The sequence below is a fragment of the Callionymus lyra genome, chromosome 1, assembly GCF_982586985.1.
Source record: "Callionymus lyra chromosome 1, fCalLyr1.hap1.1, whole genome shotgun sequence".
Taxonomy (NCBI): Eukaryota; Metazoa; Chordata; class Actinopteri; order Syngnathiformes; family Callionymidae; genus Callionymus; species Callionymus lyra.
The window spans coordinates 48,609,158-48,620,000 of record NC_141818.1 but is presented as its reverse complement, the minus strand read 5'-3'; the positions used below and the strand labels follow the sequence as shown (position 1 = coordinate 48,620,000).

The 10,843-nt window shown below is 40.9% G+C and overlaps 1 protein-coding gene across 1 annotated transcript in view; it reads right to left on the bottom strand.

Annotated features, from left to right (window-relative positions):
- Positions 1–1,257: 1,257 nt before the first annotated feature.
- Positions 1,258–10,843, bottom strand: part of LOC148089986 (dolichyl-diphosphooligosaccharide--protein glycosyltransferase subunit TUSC3) — a 33,868-nt gene continuing 24,282 nt past the window's right edge. The window contains exons 9-10 of the mRNA XM_087811092.1: positions 2,918–3,008; positions 1,258–1,459 (exon numbers count right to left, since the gene is read on the bottom strand). Of these exons, the coding sequence (XP_087667218.1) occupies positions 1,444–1,459; positions 2,918–3,008 (107 nt within the window). The 3' untranslated portion in view covers positions 1,258–1,443. The remainder of the gene's footprint in view (positions 1,460–2,917; positions 3,009–10,843) is intronic.

Sequence of the window (10,843 nt, the reverse complement as noted above, 5' to 3'; positions counted from 1 at the left end):
CATAAATATATATTTAGTTTATTAACATGTTCTTCACTGATGTAGATCTTCTAGAGACTCCTGCACCAGAGTGATGTCACCATGTTTACATAAATATATATTTAGTTTATTAACATGTTCTTCACTGATGTAGATCTTCTAGAGACACCTGCGCCAGAGTGATGTCACCATGTTTACATAAATATATATTTATTTATTAACATGTTCTTCACTGATGTAGATCTTCTAGAGACACCTGCACCAGAGTGATGTCACCATGTTTACATAAATATATATTTAGTTTATTAACATGTTCTTCACTGATGTAGATCTTCTAGAGACTCCTGCACCAGAGTGATGTCACCATGTTTACATAAATATATATTTAGTTTATTAACATGTTCTTCACTGATGTAGATCTTCTAGAGACACCTGCGCCAGAGTGATGTCACCATGTTTACATAAATATATATTTATTTATTAACATGTTCTTCACTGATGTAGATCTTCTAGAGACACCTGCGCCAGAGTGATGTCACCATGTTTACATAAATATATATTTAGTTTATTAACATGTTCTTCACTGATGTAGATCTTCTAGAGACACCTGCGCCAGAGTGATGTCACCATGTTTACATAAATATATATTTAGTTTATTAACATGTTCTTCACTGATGTAGATCTTCTAGAGACACCTGCGCCAGAGTGATGTCACCATGTTTACATAAATATATATTTAGTTTATTAACATGTTCTTCACTGATGTAGATCTTCTAGAGACACCTGCGCCAGAGTGATGTCACCATGTTTACATAAATATATATTTAGTTTATTAACATGTTCTTCACTGATGTAGATCTTCTAGAGACACCTGCACCAGAGTGATGTCACCATGTTTACATAAATATATATTTAGTTTATTAACATGTTCTTCAAACTAACTTCAAAACGGATCAACGTCACGATGAATGAACTGCATGTTGAAGATTTTAACATTTACACAAGAAAAATTAGACTAAAGATTAGACACAACATACTTAGTTTTGTGTGTTGTTATGTCGTACATTTCTATTATTGTAGTGCGTTTTATTATTTTGTGAACTGCTGTCAATACTAAGAGTGAAGGTCATTTATTTGATTTATTCAAAATATAAATAAAAAAGAAAAGATGTTGAAATGAGTCGTCGATGAATTCATGTTAAACGTTTCACTTTGTTTCTCGTCAAGAATGTCAATCCACAGATATTTTCTCCTGTCAATCAAGAACGAACGACGAGATCCGGCGAGAAAATGTTTTATTTTCCAACCAGACATGTTTCCTCCGGAGAAGAAGATTAAATAAAGCAGAAATAAATTAAACAAACAAGACAAATATCGCAGTGGACTAGTCGTGGCTTTTTCATCCTCACGTCCTTGAACCGTCTTCAGACTCTCCTTCTTTCTCGTTCTTTCTCCTTCCTTCGTTCATTTAATGAGGAAGCTGCGAGGAAAAAACATTTAGAATTAAAAGTATATTTAAGTCTGTGTTAAAGGCTGCTGGAGTTCACTGTATCCTCTCGTCCTCAGTCATCACTGTATCCTCTCGTCCTCAGTCATCACTGTATCCTCTCGTCCTCAGTCATCACTGTATCCTCTCGTCCTCAGTCCTCACTGTATCCTCTCGTCCTCAGTCATCACTGTATCCTCTCGTCCTCATTCATCACTGTATCCTCTCGTCCTCATTCATCGCTGTATCCTCTCGTCCTCAGTCATCACTGTATCCTCTCGTCCTCATTCATCACTGAATCCTCTCGTCCTCATTCATCACTGTATCCTCTCGTCCTCAGTCATCACTGTATCCTCTCGTCCTCATTCATCACTGTATCCTCTCGTCCTCAGTCATCACTGTATCCTCTCGTCCTCATTCATCACTGTATCCTCTCGTCCTCAGTCATCACTGTATCCTCTCGTCCTCAGTCATCGCTGTATCCTCTCGTCCTCAGTCATCGCTGTATCCTCTCGTCCTCAGTCATCACTGTATCCTCTTGTCCTCAGTCATCACTGTATCCTCTCGCCCTCAGTCATCACTGTATCCTCTCGTCCTCAGTCATCACTGTATCCTCTCGTCCTCAGTCATCACTGTATCCTCTCGTCCTCAGTCATCACTGTATCCTCTCGCCCTCAGTCCTCACTGTATCCTCTCGTCCTCAGTCATCACTGTATCCTCTCGTCCTCAGTCATCACTGTATCCACTCGTCCTCAGTCATCACTGTATCCTCTTGTCCTCAGTCATCACTGTATCCTCTCGTCCTCAGTCATCACTGTATCCTCTCGTCCTCAGTCATCACTGTATCCTCTCGTCCTCAGTCCTCACTGTATCCTCTCGTCCTCAGTCATCACTGTATCCTCTCGTCCTCAGTCATAACTGTATCCTCTCGTCCTCAGTCCTCACTGTATCCTCTCGTCCTCAGTCATCACTGTATCCTCTCGTCCTCAGTCATAACTGTATCCTCTCGTCCTCAGTCATCACTGTATCGTCTTGTCCTCAGTCATCACTGTATCCTCTCGTCCTCAGTCATAACTGTATCCTCTCGTCCTCAGTCGTAACTGCTTACATTTGTTTTCAAACCAAAATATGTCCAAACATCAGCTTTAAAGCTGCTGGAGTCGACTGTATCCTCTTGTCCTCAGTCATCAACTGGGATCTCGCAAGATTTAAATGTTCATTTAGCTGCGGGTTACGTAAGGACTGCGGAGGTTTAATTGCAACAAAAAAAATTAACAAATGCAGAATATTATGTGAGTTGTAAATAAAAAGATGAAAATATTGAATATCACACACATTTAATGAAAAATAAATTGCTTAAAAGATAATTTATGATTTAAAACCAAAAAGATTCAAACAATAACGATGCAGTGCTTTAAGAACATATGGATGTACATGTGTGTACCAAAGTACCTGTAGGGGTATCCGTGGTACTTGGACCTGAAGATGGAGAGCAGGAAGCTGAAGAAGAAAACCACGAGGCCGAGGCCGACCAGGCAGATGACTGCGGACACACAACATACACTCAGATCCACAGGAGGACGTGTGACGTGAGAACGTCGAGAGAACGTTTCACAGGAACATCAACTCAAAGTGATTCAACACCTCAGTGTCCTGCAGGTACTACACACAGGTGTGTGAACACGAGAAAGTGTTCACACTTTAATGTCAACACAACCTTGCTTCAGGACCGTTACCTTGGAATCTCACCGACAGCCTTTCAAGCACAAAATAACATGAAAATACACCAGAACACAGTGTTGAAATTTTTGAACATGTTTTACACTTTATTAAAATATATAAAGTTGCTCTGAAATCTGGACGAACGAGAGGTTACGAGAGTCCATGATGATGTAATAATGGCTTCACTCCTCCTCCAGCTGTGATCACGCTTTGTTTATACAATGAGTCCCTTGGAGGTGGAACCATTGATGACACGCGACCAATCACAGCAGAGTGGGTGTGGTTATGGTCAACAAGATTTAATCTCCAGAAAAACAACGTGTTTTCAGTGGGAGCTTAAGATCATTTTCTAATGTGAATATTTCAATGAAGAGAGAGTTTTGTACAAACACACACTGATGATACAATAGAGTCACACATCACAACAACACACACACTGTTGATACAATAGAGTTACACATCACAACAACACACACACTGATGATACAATAGAGTTACACATCACAACAACACACACACTGTTGATACAATAGAGTTACACATCAAAACAACACACACACTGATGATACAATAGAGTCACACATCACAACAACAAACACACACTGATGATACAATAGAGTCACACATCACAACAACACACACACACTGATGATACAATAGAGTCACACATCACAACAACACACACACTGTTGATACAATAGAGTTACACATCACAACAACACACACACTGTTGATACAATAGAGTTACACATCACAACAACACACACACTGATGATACAATAGAGTCACACATCACAACAACAAACACACACTGATGATACAATAGAGTCACACATCACAACAACACACACACACTGATGATACAATAGAGTCACACATCACAACAACAAACACACACTGATGACACAATAGAGTCACACATCACAACAACACACACACACTGATGATACAATAGAGTCACACATCACAACAACACACACTGATGATACAATAGAGTCACACATCACAACACACACTGATGATACAATAGAGTCACATATCATAACAACACACACACTGATGATACAATAGAGTCACACATCACAACAACACACACACACACACACTGATGATACAATATAGTCACACATCACAACACACACACACACACTGATGATACAATAGAGTCACACATCACAACAACACACACACTGATGATACAATAGAGTCACACATCATAACAACACACACACACTGATGATACATTAGAGTCACGCATCACAACAACACACACACTGATGATACAATAGTCACACATCACAACAACACACACACTGATGATACAATAGAATCACACATCACAACAACACACACACACTGATGATACAATAGAGTCACACATCACAACAACACACACACTGATGATACAATAGAGTCACACATCACAACAACACACACACTGATGATACAATAGAGTCACACATCACAACAACACACACACTGATGATACAATAGAGTCACACATCACAACAACACACACACACTGATGATACAATAGAGTCACACATCACAACAACACACACACTGATGATACAATAGAGTCACACATCACAACAACACACACACACTGATGATACAATAGAGTCACACATCACAACAACACACACACACTGATGATACAATAGAGTCACACATCACAACAACACACACACTGATGATACAATAGAGTCACACATCACAACAACACACACACTGATGATACAATAGAGTCACACATCACAACAACACACACACACTGATGATACAATAGTCACACATCACAACAAAACACACACTGATGATACAATAGAGTCACACATCACAACAACACACACACTGATGATACAATAGAGTTACACATCACAACAACACACACACACTGATGATACAATAGACTCACACATCACAACAACACACACACTGATGATACAATAGAGTCACACATCACAACAACAAACACACACTGATGACACAATAGAGTCACACATCACAACAACACACACACACTGATGATACAATAGAGTCACACATCACAACAACACACACTGATGATACAATAGAGTCACACATCACAAAAACACACACACACTGATGATACAATAGAGTCACACATCACAACACACACACACACTGATGATACAATAGAGTCACACATCATAACAACACACACACTGATGATACAATAGAGTCACACATCACAACAACACACACACACACACACTGATGATACAATATAGTCACACATCACAACACACACACACACACTGATGATACAATAGAGTCACACATCACAACAACACACACACACTGATGATACATTAGAGTCACACATCACAACAACACACACACTGATGATACAATAGTCACACATCACAACAACACACACACTGATGATACAATAGAATCACACATCACAACAACACACACACACTGATGATACAATAGAGTCACACATCACAACAACACACACACTGATGATACAATAGAGTCACACATCACAACAACACACACACTGATGATACAATAGAGTCACACATCACAACAACACACACACTGATGATACAATAGAGTCACACATCACAACAACACACACACACTGATGATACAATAGAGTCACACATCACAACAACACACACACTGATGATACAATAGAGTCACACATCACAACAACACACACACACTGATGATACAATAGAGTCACACATCACAACAACACACACACACTGATGATACAATAGAGTCACACATCACAACAACACACACACTGATGATACAATAGAGTCACACATCACAACAACACACACACACTGATGATACAATAGTCACACATCACAACAACACACACACTGATGATACAATAGAGTCACACATCACAACAACACACACACTGATGATACAATAGAGTTACACATCACAACAACACACACACACTGATGATACAATAGACTCACACATCACAACAACACACACACTGATGATACAATAGAGTCACACATCACAACAACACACACACTGATGATACAATAGAGTCACACATCACAACAACACACACACACTGATGATACAATAGACTCACACATCACAACAACACACACACTGATGATACAATAGAGTCACACATCACAACAACACACACACACTGATGATACAATAGACTCACACATCACAACAACACACACACTGATGATACAATAGAGTCACACATCACAACAACACACAGACATTGATGATACAATAGAGTCACACATCACAACAACACACAGACATTGATGATACAATAGAGTCACACATCACAACAACACACACACACTGATGATACAATAGAGTCACACATCACAACAACACACACACACTGATGATACAATAGAGTCACACATCACAACAACACACACACACTGATGATACAATAGAGTCACACATCACAACAACACACACACACTGATGATACAATAGAGTCACACATCACAACAACACACACACAGGTTTCATTTGTTTTCAAACCAAAATATGTCCAAACATCAGCTTTAATAGCTGCTGGACTCACTGTATCCTCTCGTCCTCAGTCGTCACTGTATCCTCTCGTCTCTACATCATTGAGGGTGTGACCTAGTTTCAGGTGCACACTATAGTCTGAACATTAGGGTAGTTTTTCCCTGTATTCTCTGGACGTCCCACAGAGAGTAACGGAGGCTTTTGTTTGTCGTTATTGAGACAATAGCTCATTGAACGCTCCGCCGCCCGATTCTCATTATCCCGCTCGCCGTCGTGCAGAAAAGTGTTTGCGACTATTATCGTCTTATTTCCTAAGTGGCTTCAGCGACGTGTGCGTTCGTTGTGCGCGCGTTTGTGTGCGTTTGTGTGCGCGGTCCCCCTGATACAGCAGATTATACTTAAGAAGCCCAGTGTTCAATTAAAGCGTCGCCGGCGCCTGATATTGTTAATCGGGGATTAGAAGACGGACCGTCCTGGAGACGCAGCGGGAGTCGTGTCCTCCGAGTTGTGCGTTCGTCGTGACGTTCGGAATAACATTCACCTTTAGCTCGCGACGCGTAAGCGTTCTCTCCCCGGGCGATCAATCAGGCGAGCGCGCCTTAAGATTACCCACAATGCCATCCATCAGCATTGGCTCCATCACCATTATCCCGATCGTCCCTGATCTTGTACCATCGTATGCGCAGTAAAGCCACGCCGAGCCCCCGGGGCTGCATTACGGTGCGACCACCGTCGCTCTTTGTGTGGTTGTTGTGTTGAGATGCGATGCTTCGCCGGGCGACGCACCTTCGCGACGAACATTCCGCCCCGGAGTGACGACCTTGCCGGGCCTGCTGTGAGAACTGATGAGGACGGAGAACACAGCGTGGTATTGTTTAGAAAATCCTATTCTCCAGGAAAATTGCCGCAAATAGAAGCTGCGACACGTCGTGTGTCGACTCCGTTATGAGTTGGATTATTATTATTAGTATTATTATTATTATTGTGTTTTTTTTACTGTTTCGTTCTGTACATGAAAGTATCTTTCTTTATATATAATACGGCTGCAGTTTGAACTATTACACATAATATCAAATCATAAATAAAACATCTAAAACCGACTACACTATTTTTTCCTGTGATTCAGAAACACAGACGTGTTTATAGTACAATTACAGGCTTTTAAATGCTCCTAAATTACTACAAAAATACATTGCTGCTTTGAAAAATACTACAGTGACTCGCCGAGTAAAACTACAGTGACTTGCGGAGTAGTACTAAGGTGACTTACGGAGTAATACTACACTGATTTGCGGAGTAATACTGCGGTGAATAGCGGAGTAATACTACGGTGACCCACGGAGTAGTACTACAGTGACTCTTGGAGAAATACTACGGTGACCCTTGTAGAAATACTACGGTGACTCTTGGATAAATACTACGGTGACTTTTCGAGTAATACTAGGGTGATTCGCGGAGTAATACTACAGTGACTTGCAGAGTAACACTGCACTGAGTCTTGGAGTAATACTACGGTGACACTTGGAGAAATACAACTGTGACTCTTGGGAGTAATACTATGGTGACTCTTGGATTATTACTATGGTGACTCTTGGAGTTATACTAGGGTGACTCTCGGAGTAATACTAGGGTGGCTCTTGGAGTAATACTAAGGTGACTCTTGGAGTAATACTAGGGTGACTCTTGGAGTAATACTAGGGTGACTCTTGTAGAAATACTATGGTGATTTGCGGAGTAATACTACAGTGACTTGCAGAGTAACACTGCACTGAGTCTTGGAGTAATACTACGGTGACACTTGGAGAAATACAACGGTGACTCTTGGAGTTATACTAGGGCGACTCTTGGGAGTAATACTAGGGCGACTCTTGGGAGTAATACTAGGGCGACTCTTGGAGTATTACTAGGGTGAATCTTGTAGAAATACTACGGTGACCCTTGGAGAAATACTACGGTGACTCTTGGAGTAATAATACAGTGACTTGCAGAGTAACACTGCACTGATTCTTGGAGTGATACTAAGGTGACAGTTGGAGAAATACTATGGTGACTCTTGGAGTAATACTATGGTGATTCGCTGAGTAATACTACGGTGACGGCTTGAGACAACTCTCAGGGTTTTATAAAAACCTGTCAGTTGCTGTAACTACGGCCAACACATGTATTCAAATCCTAAAGCCACACATTGGTCGACGGAGAGAAGAATCGCAGGTCATTTGAAAAATGTGGAGAAAATACTGTGGAACTTTGGGTTTGAGACACAAATGCAAGTTGCATTTTGAAAGGAGTCTCTGCCACAGAACACACTGAACAGAGCGAGCGCTTCAAGGTGAGTTTGCCGTTACTTTGACGCGCAGATTCTGGCCTGAGCGACAGGAAACCACAGGTACGAGCAGCTCAGAGGTCACGCCGATGAAAGGCTTTCAGCGCAGCAGCGCACTTTTATTAAAATGACTTCTTTCTCTCCCTCAGTCATACTTCTGCCGTCGACGAAGTCCCGTCTGAGCTCCACCGAATCATTTCTTCAAGTTTACTTTCCTTTATATATCTCTGCACCGTATTAACCTGCACTCAGAGCTAAAGCATTTTAGTCTTTTGTCGTTTACTCTGCAAATTCATCTTCCCTCGTTGTTTTTTCTGTCGCAGCTGCTGCGATTCTGGAGTCTTCTCTGTTGTTTTTGTGGATTTGTAGTGGAGTGTGACCCCAGCGACCCGTCCTCCTCCTCCCCCCTCAATCCACCTTCACGTCTTCCTTCTCCACGTCCCGCGACGCCTGCACTCGCCGCACAATCTCCCAATTCACCGAGTATATGGAGCATGAAAAAGGGGAGACGCTGCTGCAGCTGAGGGGCCAAAGCTAGCTCTCCATTACCTCCAGGGGCATGATGGGAAATATTTCCCAAATACTCCACACCTAGTCTTGTGAATAGCGACTTGAAATAAAAAAGACCTACTTTACAAAGTCTCTTGTGTAAAACTGTCGTACTATGAATAAAATGTTGAATATAAAACAAGTGGCAAATAGGGAGAAAAATACATATATATATATATATATAAATTTAGAGAATGAGTAACTCTTTAAATACTAACGATGCAGATTTGAGAATTAAAAAAAATCTTGAGCCTTTCCCAGCTACTACGGGCAAGAGGCGGAATGAGCGGGAACGTAATATTGAAGGATTTAAAAGAACACAGTTGGATTTATTGTATTTAAATCAATATTACACTTTTTTTTTTTAAGTTTTGCATTAATTTTTAATGAATAATAAGAACTAAGGCAACATATGAACGTAAACACGCACATTTTGACGTAAGATAACAACACAGTGAAGTCGCACAAGTGTGTGTCGTCAGATAAACACATTCTAAATGGATTGTTCTCAACTAATGAGCGATTACAACGAGCAGAGGTTTGTTCTTCCATCTATCGGCGTCACGCAAAGAAAGACTTCCTCGACCCGCTGAATGATTCAAATCCACTCCGACCATGTCTCTATATTTCAGATAATTACTTGTAAAGGTCAACTAATTACGTTGCAGGGCAGCTGCAGATACATTAAAGGAGAATACAAAGGTTAGGAGAGCAATTTGTAGATAAAGTGATGCACTTGGAAGCGTTTCAACTGATTTATAGTCATCAAGAGACCATTTCTCTTGATATCTTTAAATGCTTTTTTTAACTATGGAAATGTCTCATTTTCAGTCTCCGTGTGTCCCTGGCTTGAGTGCATTTCTACCAAATAGATTTTTATATCCACAGAAGGTCATTGTTTAAAAATGGCGTCTCTACTCTCCTGTAAACACAGGTGCAGGTGTTTCTTCGGACATCTGTGGCGGTTGATAGCACAGGTGAGTCGTCAAGAACGTTAGCGTCAAAAGAGGAAAGTATTATCCGTTCATTACCGTCATTCTCACGATTATCAATCATCGTAAAAAACAAACCAACCCGGGAGGACAAACTGCTTAAAGTCTATGTATCAGAGACGGTGCTTGTGTTTATTTCCAGAACTGTGCTGAGAAGAAGTGATAGCGTGATGAACCAGGGTGACTTGTCGGGGTAATACTACGTTGACTCATTGAGTAATACTACGGTGAATCGAAGAGTAATATTATGTTGACTCGCGGCGTAATACTACGGTGACTTGC